The 18,120-nt window shown below is 40.7% G+C and overlaps 2 protein-coding genes across 6 annotated transcripts in view; both read left to right on the forward strand.

Moving 5' to 3' along the window:
• The window catches only part of LOC100704956 (centromere protein F), a 26,338-nt gene extending 20,017 nt beyond the window's left edge, over positions 1-6,321 (forward strand). For both annotated transcript variants that reach the window (XM_013270949.3, XM_025911364.1), the window contains exons 14-18: positions 374-711; positions 862-961; positions 1,424-1,934; positions 2,654-2,782; positions 3,614-6,321. In XM_013270949.3, the coding sequence (XP_013126403.1) occupies positions 374-711; positions 862-961; positions 1,424-1,934; positions 2,654-2,769 (1,065 nt within the window). In that variant the 3' untranslated portion in view covers positions 2,770-2,782; positions 3,614-6,321. The remainder of the gene's footprint in view (positions 1-373; positions 712-861; positions 962-1,423; positions 1,935-2,653; positions 2,783-3,613) is intronic.
• On the forward strand, positions 3,649-17,752 carry kcnk4a (potassium channel, subfamily K, member 4a). 4 transcript variants are annotated; one of them, XM_025911371.1, is made up of 10 exons: positions 3,649-3,785; positions 6,732-7,134; positions 9,976-10,154; positions 11,391-11,668; positions 12,698-12,815; positions 13,248-13,417; positions 14,191-14,377; positions 15,206-15,342; positions 15,436-15,729; positions 15,877-17,752. In XM_025911371.1, exons 4-10 carry the CDS (start codon positions 11,480-11,482, stop codon positions 16,513-16,515), a joined length of 1,734 nt encoding a protein of 577 aa, XP_025767156.1. In that variant the 5' UTR covers positions 3,649-3,785; positions 6,732-7,134; positions 9,976-10,154; positions 11,391-11,479; the 3' UTR covers positions 16,516-17,752. The 4 variants fall into 4 exon arrangements, with proteins under 4 accessions (XP_025767156.1, XP_013126404.1, XP_013126405.1 ...); XM_013270950.3 differs by having other exon boundaries at positions 15,436-17,752; XM_013270951.3 differs by having other exon boundaries at positions 13,248-13,408; positions 15,436-17,752.
• The last annotated feature ends 368 nt before the right edge of the window (positions 17,753-18,120 follow it).

Below are 18,120 nucleotides of genomic sequence, written 5' to 3' on the forward strand. Positions count from 1 at the left end.
AATGGCATGATTTTCATCATTTTGGCTCTGTACGCTGCCAGAGTAGATTTTATAATAAAGCAGTTCAAATCCAGTTGAAGTAGAGTCTTTCTACTCAAGGGCTTGAAAAAAAAAAAAAAATTTAGAAATTGCAAATATTTATAGATACCCTCCCTTATGTTTAGGGGCTTAAATTGTAATTGCACAAATTAATATGATTCTTTCTCAGTAGGGAGTATCAAATGATTTATGACATTAATATATTCAATAAGATCTGTATTGCTGAATATAGAATTACTTTTTTAATAATATTGTGGATTTTATTTGTTTTAAATCTGAGTTTTGTCTGATTGGTTCAGTCTATTCAGTCTACTGTCATTCTTCTTCTGTCCAGGTGGAGGCACTGCAGATAAGGGTACGAGCTCTCTCTGAGGAGACCCAGCAGCAGGCAGAGGAGCTTGCTGTATGGAGACTGGCCTCCCAAACAGCACCAACATTTGAGGAAGGTGAAACCCATGAACTGACCTCTGCTGTCAAACAGTCCCAGTCAAACCAGGAACAAACAGATGAGATGACCCAGTGCTCGCCTCAAACTCTACCTGTTCAGGATCCGGTTCAGACACCCACACTGGATAGACAGAAGAGCCAGGAAACCGTCACAGTCATCAGAGAAGACGAGTTACTCGTTTCCTGCTCCTCCAACAAACTGCAGGGCCGCATGTTGTTCTCCAGGTAACACACAACACTCTGCAATCACAGAGATAACTTGTAACTGATCACACCTTTGTGTCTGTGTCTGTGTGTGTTAAACACATATATTAAGTAAATTTGTACAGTGTACAGGTATCAGCTGGAATTAACTTTTGCTTGTTTTACCACAAGACTGCAGAACAGCAACCTTACTGAACCAAAGAGCCTCCATCCCTTTAAAACTGCTGAAATGCTTCAAGAATACAGTCAGGACACTGCCAAGGCTGACCAGGTGATTTTTATAAATTGTCACTCACTTATGTACCAGACGGCTAATTGTCATTATGTAATTTGGTGTAAATTACAATGAAAAAGAGAGTCCTTTAAATTAAATAATTCCAGATAATTGCTAGTGGAATCTAGGAAGTCTTTTAGCCAGTGCACATAAAGGCATTTCTGTAGAGAAGTAAGCCTACATATTTGGAGAAATTAAATTTTAATAATAAATGGGCCAGAACTGAGCTGCCCCTGTTGTAAATAGAAATTCTTATCATATTAGACACATTTAAAATATATGTTTTGTTTACCTATAAAATAAAGCATTTGTACTTTTACACCTGAACTTAAACACCTGTCTGCCCTCAGTATTGAATAAAATGCAGTGGTTTTCAGTTTTATCCTAGGTATATGTGTATATTTGTCTACTAGATGAAATATTAATTCTTAAATCACCATGTTTTGTCTCTTGACTTAGGAATCTGAAAAAGAAAACCAGGAGATTAACTTCACACAATGGTCAGATAATTGTCCAAAAGTAAGAAGAGACACTCAACTCAACCAAATGACATTGGAGAAAATGGCTCAACATCACTCAGGCGAAGTCTGTGAGCCAGATTCGACCAAAACAGAAGCCAAACTAAACACAACAACTAACTCCTCAGACAGAGTTGTCAAGATAGAAATGAAAAGTGTCAGCATTCAGACAGAGGAGAGTTTGAATCCTCGTGGCGTTTCAACAGTATGTGTTAACACTCAGACTGAGGAGGAGGAAGAACAAGGTTCAGTGGATTCCCCTCCTGTGTCTCCTGTCCAGTTATCTGGGGAGGCGGCATCAGGAGACAAAATCTTGTTTTCTGGTTCCTTCCCCATCCCGGCTGACCCGGCACGTCTGGCTGAAAGAATTCGCCGCAACAGGACACAGCTGTCAGCTGCCTTTGACGACACAGAATACGAACCCTATGGTCTGCCGGAAGTCGTCATGAAAGGTAACTTTATTGTTTGTGGGCCTGTAGAGTGAAAAATGAAAAAGTAATTCAAGTTATTTTGGAGGGAGTTGCGTAAAACTTTGTGACCAATTAGTACAAAATTCTTCTCACATCCGAGTCACCAGCTGATTCCGACTGGCAAGCTGAAACGTTACATGGTGAAAATAGTGAAGCAGTTAACTGCTAGTGAGCCAAATATTCCCTTGAGCACTTTGTAGAGACTAAACTAAGAGATGACTTTGAGTTAGTGATTATATTACCCCCCAAGCTGTAGCACCATTTGCCAATAGGTTTGCTATAACAAATAAAATGCTGACAACTGCACAACCCCCCCCCAAAACAAGACAAGAGTGCCCTGTTCTTTGTCCCCAAACAGCTTCACTTACACGGCAGCTCAACTTTTAGCTTCTGCTTGCTTGTATCTGGATATTTAACACATTTTCTAAGATGTGAATAAATACCGTAAGTAAGCAATGTGGCAATTTTCAGTTTGTGTTCCCAGGTACTCTGTGACCAGTTTAAAGTTCAAAATATAGATTGAATTAAAAATGTGTTTGATTTATTAACAGTATTCATACATACATACAGTCTCTGAGTCTTTGTGATTCCCTGTGGGTTTCCTGTTTATGTGTTCCTTATTTCTGTGCTTTCCCACTCTGATCTATTTTCTACTAACTCTTTTATTTAACCCTCCGTCTTTTCCCCTCGCCATCCTTTAGGTTTTGCTGACATTCCCAGTGGTCCTGCATGTCCCTACATTGTGAGAAGAGGTTTGTTGGGCACCGCTGTGCTACCCGTCTCCCAGAAAGACGCAGAAAAGGAAGAGACAGATTAAAACAAAGCAAGAGGTAAACTCCAGACACTATAAAAAAGCATTTTAGAATAGATTTAACATCCTAAGATATTAACAAAAAATAAGATTAAAAAAATTAGGTAGTAAGAATATACCTCCAAGTCCCTGGATCAAGGATATCCAGATCCAGATTACTTCGAGATACTAGAACAGAATAGAAATGGATCCAAATCCAGATCTAAAGGTTAATTGGTTCCAACTTCGGTCAGCACCCATGTCTGGTCCATATTTGCATATTTTAGTCTCTCTCATTCACTTTAAAGGAAGAAGAGGAAAATCTGTCATGATAAGTTGGGCAAATGTCATGACTCCCTGTCTCCAGCAGAGGGATCTCACTTTAAGGACAAAGCTGTTAATACTTTTATTGTCACTACTTTTTGTTGTTTTTCAGGTTTGAAGCTAATTTGTTTTACTTAGTGCAAACACACAGGTGCCGATATTTTAATTTCTAAAAATGCTGTACAATTTATGTTAAATACAGAAATCAGAAACAAATGTTCATGCTTATCTGGTTGCTTTTAATTTCTCAAATTAAACAAGATCACCATGTCAGTCCTGCGTCTTTTTGGTGGTTCACCCCTTTTTTTTAAAATATGGTTTTTACTCTAAACAGGGAAAAATTATTAGTGAAACAAATCATCACAGCCTTTAATATTTATTATAACAAAGGAAAATCATGAAGTAGTTAACATAGGAGCTGATTGTAAGTGGTAATGTGATTACTTATATAGCATGATTCCATATAACTCTTTGAATCAGATGAAAGGGATGTTGATTTGATCCAGGACTAAAATACTGCCTTACATGTTCTTGTTTTTGCATACAGGATTTTTGCAGACCTGCTGGAAACACCTGACTCACCCTGGCTTTACCATGAACCTGAATAATGGACAACAGCCGCTGCACAAGAGACTCAAAGCAATTAAAACCTTGAAACAAACACAGGGGCAGTTTAAAAAGCTGCAATCAGCTGTGGACTTCTGTGCGTGTGTGTGCAGGTAACTAGGCCTGCACTGACAGAATAAACACCTCACTGTGGATCCAAAAATGTTTTAATGGCCTCTAGTTTATCCACAAATTACCACATGGAGACTTTGCTGTCCATCACAATGGTGTCACTTTACACCCACCTGTATATTTAGGTACTGAGGTGGTGGTTTAGTGATGCTTGTTGGTGTTTCTTGAACCACTTTTCCAAAGGGATTGTTTAGCTTTTTGTAACTCAGAATTAAGTTATGGGCCTAGCCCGCTCTTACTTTGCATGAAACTGTGCCTAGTTGGTGTTTTTCTAAACAAGCACTTGTCAAGATAAGTTTGACTTGTTTTTCAAAAGGGTCAAGCCAAGAAAGACCTGTTGTGGCAAATATGTTTGAATCTTTAAACCATTTCAGGTGGCTTATTTTTGGACACTTGAATGTGTTTTCATAGAGGGGAGGTGTTAGGAAAAAAATGTGTGAAAACATAGTGTGAGTGTGTGAATTATTAGCTGTGAATTTGCACCTTTGTGTCCCTATCTTGGTGTTTCTGTTTGTCTATGTGTGGGGGGGATAAAGAGAGACTGGGATAAGCATGTCTATGACTCAGTGTAACCTGCTTTGGTTTCCGCTCCATGTAAGGTGATACACACTGCATTCCCACTCTCCTCCCTCTCCTGCTCTGCTTCTGTGACTTACACTAACGCACTCTCGGTAGTTACACAAAACAAAATTCCCATAAACTAAACATGTGAAGCTTTACTTTGTTAGAATTAGATGAACTAAGCTGGTGTTTTATAATGGATAGCTTTTAATTTATTTGCTTTTTCTTCTTGCACATTTGTAGACAACATGTAAATGGTTTTGTAGTTGAGTTGGGAGAAATGTCAAGTTTGTTATATACCCTAAAACAGCAGATTTTTCACCGTTGTGTTTACAGGATTTGATCTGGTAAAGGATAGGTTCTTAATTCTACTTAAAGTTATACTCACAGGCCCTCATGTGCATTGTTGAGTTTCCCAGCGTGGATCAAATAGCTATCAAAATCTGAGATTGGTATGACCCTTGAACAGTCTCTGCCTCTGTGGAATATTTACTCTAGACACTTGCAGCCATATTTCCAGAACTAATTCATAAAATTTTCTTTGTGTTGCGATAGCTACTTGTGTGCCAGCTGGCTGTGTGGATGCCAGTCAGTCAGAACAGTTCCTGGAGAGTTTCTGTTTTCTCTCTGCTCTTCTGTTTACCCCCTTGACATTTGGCTTAACAGACAAAATTACACCAACGCCCATGCTAACTAGCATATTAGTATATCTCACTTGGCTATGTCACTGTAAACAGTTCAGCCACAATAAGGTTCCCCTTCTTGCCTTCAACAAAGCTCTCAGCATAGACACTGGACCTCTGGGGTGTCCATGGTGTTTGGCACCAGGATGTTGATAGCAGATTATTTGAGTGGGGCTTCCATGGATCTGGATATTTCTTGCATGTCCTGTGGCTTCTTAATTGGATTTAGATGTGGGAAATTTGGAAACTTTGCCATGCTCCTCAAACTGTTAGAAAAGTTTTCTCAATGTAATAGGGATGGGCAACCATGTTAAGGTGGGCGTTAATGTGTCAAAGTAACACTCAAGTGGATGACAGGACCCAAAGTTTCCCTGGATAGCATTATAATCAGATAGTCAGGTTTATTCTCTTACCTTAGTTTAGACCAACACTTTTTTTTTTCTGAAGATATATTCGTACCATTGACTCTCTCTTTGTTTAAACTTTTAAGGAAGTTAGATAAAAGTGAATAACTTTGATAATAAATGATGATTGTGCCCTCCGTTATAAAATTTGTGGGTCAGAATGTTTGGGACAAAAATGGGCCAAAAATAAAGAAAATGCAGAATTATTATGTTGCAAGTAGAGCACCTGCTGCAATCCACTAGAATGAAGTGAAGTACATGAATTTTTACATCCTGGTGTGACCTACCATGTGATCAATCCTCCAAAGTTCATGTTTATAGGTTAGAAAATGTCCAGAGAAAGGTGAGCTTAAATCAAAAAGAAACAAAAAGAGGGAATTTCATTTACAAGTCCAGCTTCCAAATTTTAATTTCAGCTTAGCCATTTATGAAATGCTTTGGAGCTGTTAAGGACAGGAGGAAGTGGCCATTTATTTGTTTATATAGATAACAAGACATGAGTATAATTTTAAAGTAAACTATATTAAAAACAGTGAATCTCTCCTTTAAACCTGGCTGTGCTTTCCTCCAGTGATTTTTAGTTTGTGTCACATTTGTTTAAAATGGAGTGATTTTTGTTTTTATGTTTACATTTTATTTAGTGGTAGAGTACTTCTTGTTTGTAAAGTTGTCACACACACACACGCAAACACCTCACCTCGCTCTCAGCCGCCTTCATAACTCTGGGATCTGTAGTCTTTTGGCGCCGAGGTCTGACCCTGAGTGGGTGTATTTGTTGCCTTGTTTTGGACACTTTTATGTGAATATATCTGTGTTGTGTTTGCGATTAGAATAAAAGGTTTGCTTTTATTAAACCGCTGTCTCTCTGAGCGCTGTCTTGGGCTATATGCTTTGTATTTCAAGGTCTGTTTAGTTAGCTGTGTGAGAGAATATTTTTGTTTTTACTGCTTGCCTACAATTAAGTCTAAATGAGTGCCACGGTCCAATGAAGAGAGCCTCAAAGTGTTTGTTAAGTGGAATATCTTGGTTAAATCACATAAGTATTTCCGCAATTACCAAAGTCCTCTCCCTTTGCCTTTCGGTCACAAATGTGTTGTTGACAAGGTGCTGAAAGCATACAAGAAGCAGAGTTGAATCAAACACTTGAACTGAAGAGTTATTCTTTTCCAACTTTAGAGCCTGTGTTATTTAATGATGCAATTCTGCCCCAAGTGAATGAAAAACTGTGTCTGCAGTAACTGACTGTGAAGAAACAAGTGTCTCTTTGCTTCTTAAAAAGACGGAGAATGGTGAGATGAAGGAATCAGAGAGCCGAACCCCCCCACCCAGATCCAGCTCAGGAAACTCCAGGCCCTCTGCTCTTCCTCTGCGCTGACGGCACTTAATCACACTCGTAGCACTGTAATAGACTCCTCATCCACTCTCACGCCTCGCCCCTTTATCTTCCCCTTCTCCTTCTCCTCCTCCTCCTCCTCATACAATTTGCTGTCCTCTGTCAGAGTGATGTAGAGTCACGAGAATGGGGAAACACCTTCCAAGGAGAAAACACACATGCACAAGTGCCTTCTCACAACACACACACATATACACACACACACATGCACACAGAGCTCCTTCAGTGCTGAATGGTGAAACAACTTGTGCTGCATGAACTTGGACAGCAACATTTCTCCAAACTGAAGGTAAGATGTGCAGCAGTGTCTTTCAGGGGACGAACTGTGAGCTATAATGTTAGTGCTTTTTGAGGAGAGACTGGTCTGCTGATTTCACGTTTGTCATTTAGTGTGTGGTTTAAAAGTCGGTGTACGTGTATAGACTGTCACACTGATTTAAAAAGAGATGATCAGTCCTCCTGCTCCAGCTTTTGTGGTCTAAACGCTGACACTACAGACAAAATAGTAATTTAACAGCAAAAGTCACTCTTGAGATTTATGCGTCAGTGTTCCTGCATGTGCGTTTGCTTTGTTTGATAAGCATTTCATTGGAAATATTCTTTCTTGGATTTGTTGCCTCAAAGCAAAATGTCAGGCAGTTTCTTTTTTTTTTTTATGCTGCTTCTGTAGCCCCAAACAGTCCTGTCATTATTTCTGTGGATCAATTTTTCCCAGAGCATGAAACCAGAGATGCAGAGTCGTACCCTGTGATCTCCTGACGTCAGTGTTGGCTCACTTTAAAAAAGGGAAATTCTTTAGGGGGGCAATTACATCTAAAGAAGCTTTATTTTCTCCTCACACTGTAAATTCTTTAGCAGATACTACAGTCTTACCCACAGACAATCCTATTCATCTCTGGAGGTTGATTCAAGTTTATGGGTGAGAGAACATCTTTGTTTCTCCAGCTGTGGCAGACACTCGTGTTGATAGATTGTCCTTTTTTGTGTTAATTTCATGCAGTACAAACAATACCGTCACCAAACCCCAGTGTCATGTTAGCATCATCTTTGCTGTGTCCTTTTTTAGGGTTTTACAGACTCTGCTGCTGTAGTTATTTTAATACAACCCAGGGATCACAAAATCTGGATTTTTTTCCCTTATATATATATATTTTCTTAAAGAAAGCTTTCCAAAGTGGCAACTCTTCTGTGTGACACAAACTAAAGCAGTGATAGCATCAGTGAATAAACACTCATATTTTACGTTAAACGAACTATGAATAAACACCCTGAAGTCTTTCAAACAAACAAGTGGACGGCATGTTTTTGTACAGTGTGATGTTATTAATATTTTGGATTGGTTAAACGTTTGAGAGATACAACTCCTGACCCTGACAAACTGTTATGAATTCTTATAAAACTCCAATAACAGAAAACCAAATAGACTTATTTTAGGACTATTAATGCTCAGTCTCAGAGATTCCAGAAAGAGGTTTCTTTATGAACTACTTGATGATGAGAATTTATACTTGAATATTTTTACGATGCAAAGTGTTTTTCATTTTATAGTGTGACAGAAGTCTCCAGCTTCACTAAGAGTTTTTAGTTTACACCTTGGATTTGTACGTTGCATACTGCACCCTGTTTTCTAAACTCTCAAAATCCTTGCTATGTGTACATGTGTTAAGCTGAGATTCAGGTGGAGCACACAGAAAAAGATGCACATAGATCACCCTGCAAACTGGAGCTCAAACCTCCAAAGTTAACTAAATGTGTTTGAGTGGAGAAAGATATAAAGGGAGATTTTGTAGCTGTAAAAAGAGGATCTGCAGGACAAAGCCGAAGTCATGACCGATCACATTCTGTGGTGCCGTGTTTCTTAAGCTGTGAGCCTGTGGGCTCAGTAGTGGGCAAGGTCATGCTATTAACAGCATTTTTATTTTGGAAGTATTTGGATTATTTTTATTGTTGGTTAGAGACAACATTTTTGAGTAGAGTTTGAGGACCAGTACTTTAGTTTAACCCTGTTTGGTTAGATTAGGGTTGTCAAACATAATGTCAAATAAATCAACCTGCCAAAGACTCCAATATTGGACAGCTTAGAAAATGTGGACTGCATGGATTTTGAACTTTTTAACTATATTTTCATAAGTTTTACAGCTTTTCCTATTGCTTAAGGCCCCCCATTGCCATCCATACAACACCAAAGTACAAGGAAATGAATTCATGAAAACTTTATATTCTAAATTATACTTACAGGACAGCAATGAAGTATTAAAACCTTTTCTATAACTATACATGTTTACCATGTAGTTTAACTGGTTCAACCCACTTCACATAAAAGTGAGCTGTATGTGGCCAATGATGTGAAGTAAGTTTGACATCCCTGGGTTGGATTTCTTTTATACACCTGTCTTACATGCAAACCAGAGAACAGCACGTACACATCTTGTTCCAGCTTTGTGCCTCTTTCCAAACAGCTCGGCGTATGATTTATTACTCCACCTGCAGCATTGTTTAACTTGGGATTAGATCACAGTCTGTCGGACACATGCCGTCTCTCTCTCCGCCCCCCTCACTTCACATCTTAGCAAAATATAAAAATATGCCTGTGTAGGTTTAGACTGTGATAACTAATAATCTGCCAGTGTTGACGCCAGGGACAGAGATTTAGACTGTCCACACAAACCAAAGCCAGCAGTCCATTAACGCAGAATGCTAACAGTTGGCCAAACTCTGGGAAATCTCAGAACACTGTCAAGGTCCACGTGGAGACGACCGGGGCCAGTCGACCCAAAGCATGAAGCTCCTAAATCCCAGTCCTGTTTTTCTGGGTATCTGACTCAAAGGTAAACACGGTTCAAAGTAGCCAAATGAAGATAAGACCTAACCATGTTTTCGATTAATGTCAAGATGTATGTTTGAAGTTCTGGCAAAGTGTAATCATTTGTGCACCCACTGGCAGGGTGGCCTGGTGTGTGTCAGTTTTTTCCACATATTATGACAAACGCCCTGCAATGAGAACATTTATTTAATGCCACCCATACCCTGCTGAAAAAGAATCAAGGAGATACGCAGGCTTGGAACTACTCACACTTGATACATGATTGTTTTTGACCTGACCTAGTCTGTACTTCTGTGCACCTGAAAGTGTTCAAATGGCTTGAAGGGGAAGGAAATGGACACGCAATCATCCGTGCCTGAACCCTGACCTTGGAGGCATCGCAGAGCGAGCAGAAGAGGAAGAAAAAGAAGGAGTCTCGATATTTCTCTATCAGCTGATTTCTAGAATTTTAACATGGGATGAGCTCCTGACTCCAGTGAGTTAAGGTACTGTCTTCGTTATTTTCTCAGTTATAAAACATTCATTATCATGGAGACTACAGAAAGCATTTTGAATAGGTCCTTTCAATAGGACAGTATTGCTGTTGCTGTATTAGACTATGATCACGCTGGATGCATTTCTTAAAGCGCAGCACCTTTTTTCCATTTCAAAGAACCACATCTCGATTTGGGTTTAAGATATGGTTTGTTTTTAGGAGTGTCCGTTGTCACACTCCAAGTTAAACAAGTCCCAACGTCAGTAACATCTCACACTGCGTCAGTGGAAATTATCTTTGTCTAAGCAAAGTTGTCAGTCTACTGATTTTACCTGCCATCTTTCCTCAGTGTAACCTAAGAAAACAGCTGGACAGGCTTCTCTGTGACTTGAAATTAGGGCTCATATTTATATTTATCTCATTTACATTTTACATGTATGCTGAAAAAAAATCCAGAATCAATTGGCAAATAAATGTTAGTCTATGGTGTGTCATTTTCATCAGCTGGCCTTGTAACAGATTGCATGCTATTTCTCAAAGTGCAACATCATGAATGCTCTTTTGTGCCTCACCTCTTAATCTTACCTGAGGGCTTGAGAAATGAGGGCAAAATGTTTTAAAAAATGCAGTCTGTTTCATGCAAAAAGCTTTTAAAGAACAATTTTGTAATAAAATCTTGTATAATGTTGGGAAGTACCCACCGACATGAACATCTGAAGTCTGATAACACTGTAAACTTGAAAGAGGACGGCTTGTTTGTCACGTATTCCTCCTCTTACAGTAGCTATCGCATCAGTGACAGCTCTGCTTTTGGACAATCTGGACTAGTTGAATGTTAATTAAGAGACCAGCAAGTCGCTCAGTGTACATGTAGTGTGGCTTGAGGACCCACCTTTAATGCAGAAAACGTTTCGTGCAACAGCTCTGAAACATCCACACTGTGTGCCAACTGTAAGAGTAAACACTTTACAACCTGGATTCACTCAATCACCTGTCTAATAACAGTCATACAAATTAACCCATGAAAGTCTCACTAAATGAAAGTGCTTGTCATTATTTTCCACCATGTTAGTAGTTTGTCACGTTTTGTGTCAGTGACTCTCAGGTTTAGGCCTGATCACAGATGTCTTCCAAGAACACTTGTGGTGCTTTTTTTTTTTTTTTTTTTTTTTTTTTTTTTTTTTTAAGATATTTCCGTGCTTGCACATGTAGCACCTCTCTAAAGGAACTTCCTGTTTATGGCCAGTTGTATCCTGACTGAGATCCCGACCAGATCTGGACCTGTGAGCTGGGACCCTTTAACCCTGGAGGGGCAGGGAGAAGGACGGGGAGAAAATGCGGTGCACTACCCTCACCACCCTGCTGGTGGGAGTCATGTTGTACCTGGTGATGGGAGCGTTTGTTTTTGTCACCCTGGAAAAGCCCAAAGAGACCTTGGCACATGAAAAGCTGCTTCAAACCAAGAAAGATTTCCTCACTAATAACTCCTGCGTCACCGAGTCGGACTTTCACAAGCTTGTAAAGGTATCAGTGGACACAGTACAGTCACTATTATCCCACTCACACTCTGAAGCAGCTTTAAAATATGGTTTATTTACGGTGGCCCTGAGAGGCCAAACGGACTGCAACTTAAGTAAACACCAGCAATAAGAAAAACGCTGCAAAAGCACACAAAACACAACGGAAATAGGAAAAACGACAACGGAAATAGGAAAAAACAAAACAGAAATATCTGGGGTCATATCACCTGTGTGGGATAGGTGGTCAAAGTAAGTAGCACTGAAGTATTTATATTTTTTAGGCTTACTCGATTTGTTTCCATGTAAATGAAGTCATGTCAGCACAGTTGAGCTGTTTTAAAGTGCACACTGTATAACATTGGTGAGTAAATATTTAGAAGTGTGCCATCAGAAGGCCAAAGCTTCCAGTCTGTATTAGATTAACAGCAAATTAAACATGCTGAATGTAAATGTAAATAACCAAATTGCTGTAGTAACATTATCGCTCAAACCAGATGGGCTTTTGTAACTTGAATGTTTTAATTTGAAATTGAGCTTCACAAAGTCTGAATTCGAGTGGAACATAATCCTCCAGACTACATGTATTTTTTTTTCTTAATCTCACATTAAACAAGCTGTTGAAACACGTCCTTTTAACCATCTTTTTTCTGGTTGGCTGTCCCTTGGACAGAAGGGAGACAGAAGGTTTGAACAGCAGGTGGATGGGCTTCTGTGACTATATATATATCTATATATATATATATATATATATATATATATATATACACACACCTCGGCCTGAGATATATATCTATATCTATATATATATATATATATATATATCTCAGGCCGAGGTATTTGGTAGCACAGAGATATTGTCTTTAAGTTACTACTGTTTACCACATGCTGCTTTTATTTTCCAGATTTTACTTAATATCATTCTTTATGTACGCTACGAGGTCCATGCATTACAAATACACCCATAATGTGAGTAAATAAAATGAACAAATAGATAAAACTTGGATGAAAAATTAAATTCCTTCCACACCTGCAGGGTTTGATGTCTGCAGTCGAGGCAGGCCTGGATGTGAGCAGAGTTCCTGCCAACTTGACCACCCGCTGGGACATCGCGTCTGCCTGCTTCTTCTGTGGCACCATCATCACCACCATAGGTAAGTGACAGAGCTCACCTACAGGGGAAATGTTGCTCTCTGAGTGACAAAATGATATACCTGATGCACTGTTGAGATTCTCTTTTCTGAGAAAGTGTTACCTGCATTATTTTCACTGAAGCATTTAAATGTAGTTTGGTATCATCTAAATTTTCAAGGATTTAGCCTGCAGGTGTTTTTTATGGCTTGAAAAATGTCACACTAGAGCTTATTTATGTCCTTGTTTCAAAGACACGCTACTTAAAATGTGATCAAACTGTAGCTTATTTTTTTGGTCAACAAAGTATTCATGAATTGTAGAGTCACAGCTGATGAATATTTTCTAATACGCCCTACTAATTAAAATAATTACACAAGGTCCCTCTTTAAATTGTTTGTGCATGTCAGCTTTTATAACTAGCATCATGTCTTTTTGATTAATCCTTCAAACAGGCTTTGGGAACCTCTCACCTCGGACGTGGTATGGCCAGTTGTTCTGCGTGTGCTACGCTTTGGTGGGCATCCCCATGTTTGGCATACTTCTCGCTGGAGTGGGCGACCACATGGGCAGGGTGCTGCGGAGAGCTGTGGCCAAGATTGAGACCCTCTTCCTGGTGAGAATGGTCTGTCCTGCCCATCAGCCAAAACTTAGGAGTAAACAGCTTTAAACATACAAGGCACAGACTTCTTATCAGTGCTCTATGCAGTAAACTGTTTGATTCTCTCTAAGTTGCAGGTTAGAACCATGCAAGAACCAAATGTCTGTGCTCAGCCTTACAGATAAAGTGAAGAGCTTGGTCACTTGGTAGAAGCTCAGAATAGCTTCTACCAACATCAAAAGGAGCCAGTTTGGGCATCTGATTTTGGCAGATCCTAAATGAGCTGTTTTGTAAGACTAGGCAGGGAACCCGGGCAGAGATTATGTTTGTCGGTTGACCTGGGAATGCTGCAGAGTCCTACCAGAAAAGCTGGAGGAGGCAGATGAGGGGAGAAACATCTGCATTAGAGTCAGATCAGCTGAATCAGCACTTTAGCCACAGCTTAGAGCAACCCGACAGCAGCCTTATTCAAGGGTATCATGGTCACCATAGTCAAGTCATGTTGTACTTGTTTATTCTTTCAGGACTTCTCAAACAGATGGGTATTAAAGCTACCCTGCTGTTACATCTTCAGTCCATGTTTTTAATATAAAGTAAGAAAATAGACGTGTGATGAAGATGCCAGTGTGGACCAATAAAAAGCTGACAAATCTCAACATTCAGCCTGAATCCAGACAATTCTTTTTCCTTTATTGTTTAATCTAGTTTAATTCTTGCACTTTTTTTGTTACATGTATAGCTGTGTTGATCTTGATTTATTCTGCATCTGTATTGGCTTCTATCTTTCTCTCTGATAGAAACGCAAGGTCGGGCCCACGACTGTGCGTGTGACCTCAGCGGTTCTCTCCATCCTAATTGGCTGTCTGATCTTCCTCGCTGTGCCGACGGTCGTGTTTCAGAAAGTGGAAGACTGGTCGTTTTTGGAGTCGCTCTATTTTGTGGTCATCACGCTCACCACTGTTGGCTTTGGAGACTATGTACCAGGTACAGACCAAACACACACACACATTTTAATCAATAAGGACAACAAGAACCCAAATTGATGGTTGTTTTTTACCTGGTGAAGTTGTAGCAACATACACTGAACATATAACCTGGTCTAGAGCAGATTATGTTCAGTGTTTCAGTTTAATGGTGGTGTTATGGGCATTTTCACAGAGCCTTTTCCAAATGACAGTTTGTAAGTGTGATCCTCTGCTGAGGGAGTGCTTTTTAGCCCTCAGCCTTGAAAGTCTGATGGGGTATTGTCTTCACCTGGGCAGGTGGGCGGTGTGGACACCTAAGTTTGTGAATGCGATACCTCAAGTGAGATGATGTATGCATTTCAAATTGATATCATAGTTGTATTGACTGAACAAATTTGAATAACAGGTCAAGTTTTCTGAAAAAAATGTGAATGCAATAACTTTAGAACGCCGCAACCTAGGCACCTCCATGCCCCTTTATATGAAACCTCTAATTAACACAAATATGAATTGTTTTTCTGCTCTTTTCTTCGTCATTCTCATGTCAAACTGAATATATTTGGGTTGTGGTCTGTTTCTGTCAGAGAGGCCAAACAGCCTGAACATATCACTCCTGGGAATGTGATGTCATTAATATGATTTATATGACATTTATATACAAATAACCCAAAAATGAGGTTTATCTATCCACCCACAAAGTTACAGCTGTAGTCTCCCCCCGCTGAGGTTTAATTAATGATGAATGGTCAACCAACTTTGTACAGGACTGCCTCTTTCTGACATTTCTGTTCTGTGAGGTTCACTGGAACATCACATTAAAAATTAAATCACCTTTCTCTGCATGGAGTTGGAGGTATTGAAGACGACAGCTTCTTCAAGCTCCTGGTGTTGTTGTGGATCGTGTTTGGTCTTGCCTACTTTGCCTCCATCCTCACCATGATAGGCAACTGGCTGAGGGTGCTGTCTAAAAGGACTCGTGCTGAGGTGGGAGACTCCAGAAATGTTATCTGAGAGACACCTAAACTTGTGTCAGGTCTTCTATGTTGTAAAGCTAATGTTAACCTGTGTCCCTGTCAGATGGAGGAGCTGAGGGCCCACGCAACAGACTGGACGCAGAGCATGTCCAAGGATTTCCGCATCCCAAATCCTCTGGAATTTAATGACCCCTTCCTCCTGCAGCGGCGGCGCTGGAAACGCAGCGAGCGCCGACGCATCCGCCGGGGAGCCCAGGGTACGCTGGGATACAGGGTACGAGGGGGACCTGAGAATGGACATCTGCCAAGGCAGTGGGCTGGCCTGTCGAGCTCCATGAGGGAGCTGCAGGACAATTCGTCCGTGGAGAGGGCGAGGGGAACTAACTCAAAGGCACAGGTGAGTGTGGCTGGAGGGGGAACAGTCCCCATAGCAGCAGCAGGGTACAGGGTTGACTCTGCTGGGGGTCTGCAAGGGATGGGCAGGTCATTTCCTCACCACCTGTCCCGCTCATTCTCCCTCCCCGTGACCCGCTCCGTTTCACAGCTGGATGTTGTAGGGGCATGTATGCAGGAAGGGTCACTCTCTGGATCAGAGTCTGCATTCGACTCTAGGTCAGATGGCTCCTCAGTCTCCTTCTCCTACATGGCACCCCACAAGTTCCAGCCGTGCCGAACCATCAGCAGCATGGAGGAGGGATCAGTAAGACTTGCACATATGGACACATCAGAGAGGAAAGATGAACTGATTCCAGTAGAGAACTGTGAATCTGCACCAAATAATAGCCACAATCAGGCACCTGACCCTAGTCCTTCTTCTCGCTCCTCCCCTGTGCCCACATCCCTACCCGAAGTCCTCCTTCCCTCCCCTGACATCACCACAGCCCCCTCACCAAGCTGCCAGCTGCTCGACTTCTTCGGCGAGAACTTGGCATACATTGACGAGTCCTCCGACACCCTGAGCGACCGCCCCCACTCCACGAGCGAGGAGAAGAGGAGACGGCCCCGAAAGCCTAAGAAGAAGAGCATAAGGAGACAGCTATCACACAGGTGGAGCTCGCTGCAGGTGAGGAGGCCCAGCAGTGACATGCAGCCACCATCCCATCCTCCTACACCACCTCCAGCATCCTCTCTTTCAGACCTGTCTCTACCTGAGAACCAGACAGATGCAGCTCCTGCACTCTGACAAAAACCAGATGTGACAGCCGACATCACAGCTGTGGGTCTACACTGCTGCTAGCTAGAAGAAACACGCCTCATGAATACAGCTGTTGTTCGGGGGGGGGGGGGTTCGTTTTTTTTTTGGTGTTTATAGTTAGCCTCACAAAACCACCTCACCAATATTGCTTTGTTACTTTAGTGTGACTAAAACGATATAAGCTGGGTTTGAGTTTCCAGGACGCTCTGACAAAGAGATAAATCTGCCTTTCAGTGAGGCTAATCGTGCAACTTTAAGTGGACCGCTCCTCTTGTAAACAAGGTTCAGGACTGAGTGAGTCACATCATTACCAAGATGTCATTAAACATAATTATCTGCTTTGTTTTGAGCTGCTGAGCTCAGTCAATTCTCGGCACTGACTTGACACTAAATCTGAGATTTAATCTGGCTTTGTGAGGCTAACTTTTGAGGAGTGACTATAAGCTTTAAATTCAGTGCAGGGTTTACACACAGCAATTTACAGAAGCTGTCAGCCGCCTCGCCTGAAAAAAGACCACTTCCGTTAACATAAGAAAAAAATCTTTTTATGAAATGCAACCTTAAAAGGGAAAGACATCCGGGGATGTGTTTTGAACAGTAAACGACATGTATTTAAAGTGTGTGAGGTCGTCATGTGCTAACTAAATTGATCAAAAGACAAGATGCGTCAGGATCTGGGTGGCTTACCACCGCGACTTGAAAAAAAATTCCCGGGTGAAAACCCTGCCGTGGGTGGAAAACCAAAACCACAACAACAGCACATCCGATTCAGAGCACGGCAGGACCATTATTCTTCATCAGAACAGCACCAGTGCACCATGGTGTGCTGTCATTCAGGTCCTTAAGTTGTCAGTCGTTTTAGGGATGACGGAAAGTGACTACTAAAGGTTCTCCTGACTATTTTGTGTTTAAAAAGGGTTATAAAAGAAAATCAGATGATTAAACCTGATACAGTCACACCAAAGTTATTTAAGCTAAGTTTGTGCTGCGTACCAACTTTGCAATCAAGTGTCCTTAAATCACTGTTGGTAATATTCTGCTTGTGTCCACTTTTCCACTTGACAAATACAGTTTTTTGTTTTGTTTTTAGGTTTAATTATTTTTCTGAACAATAACAAGTTTTATATCCTGTGTAATAACCTTTCATGTCCCATTTTTTTGCCAGTTGATATCTCAGATGTATCTTAAAGTGACCCATTAAAGAGACCTTTATTACACACTGTTACCAGACATTAAGTCTTTATCCTGTAATGGTGGAGTTTTCTTTCACTTTTAATATCACTAAACTTTTTACACTTGGGTCTTCTACTTTATTAATCACAAATATGCAAATTAGAACATGTATTAATAAAACACTTAGTGATTTAACACTAAAAGCCTCACAGGGACCCAGAGTGTGTTTTGGCGACTGAAAGCGAAAGAGATAAACTCTACAGGGTGCCTTTACATTGTGCAGTGCCTGCATTGCTCATGCAGTGATATATACCCAGTTTTTCATTCTTATTATCACCGTGGATATTATAAATAAACTTTTTCCATCCTGGCTTTTTTAGGTAGTGACAGGATGGTGAGATGATACGCAGCACATGGCTC

The sequence above is a fragment of the Oreochromis niloticus genome, linkage group LG2, assembly GCF_001858045.2.
Source record: "Oreochromis niloticus isolate F11D_XX linkage group LG2, O_niloticus_UMD_NMBU, whole genome shotgun sequence".
Classification (NCBI taxonomy): Eukaryota; Metazoa; Chordata; class Actinopteri; order Cichliformes; family Cichlidae; genus Oreochromis; species Oreochromis niloticus.

Excerpts from the sequence above, each read along its gene's own strand:
- kcnk4a (XM_013270950.3), top strand. The coding sequence starts at position 11,480 with ATGCGGTGCACTACCCTCACCACCCTGCTGGTGGGAGTCATGTTGTAC. Across the intron at positions 13,418-14,190 it reads CCCTCTTCCTGGTGAGAATG|AAACGCAAGGTCGGGCCCAC; the intron begins GTCTGTCCTGCC and ends TCTCTCTGATAG. Across the intron at positions 14,378-15,205 it reads CTTTGGAGACTATGTACCAG|TTGGAGGTATTGAAGACGAC; the intron begins GTACAGACCAAA and ends CTCTGCATGGAG.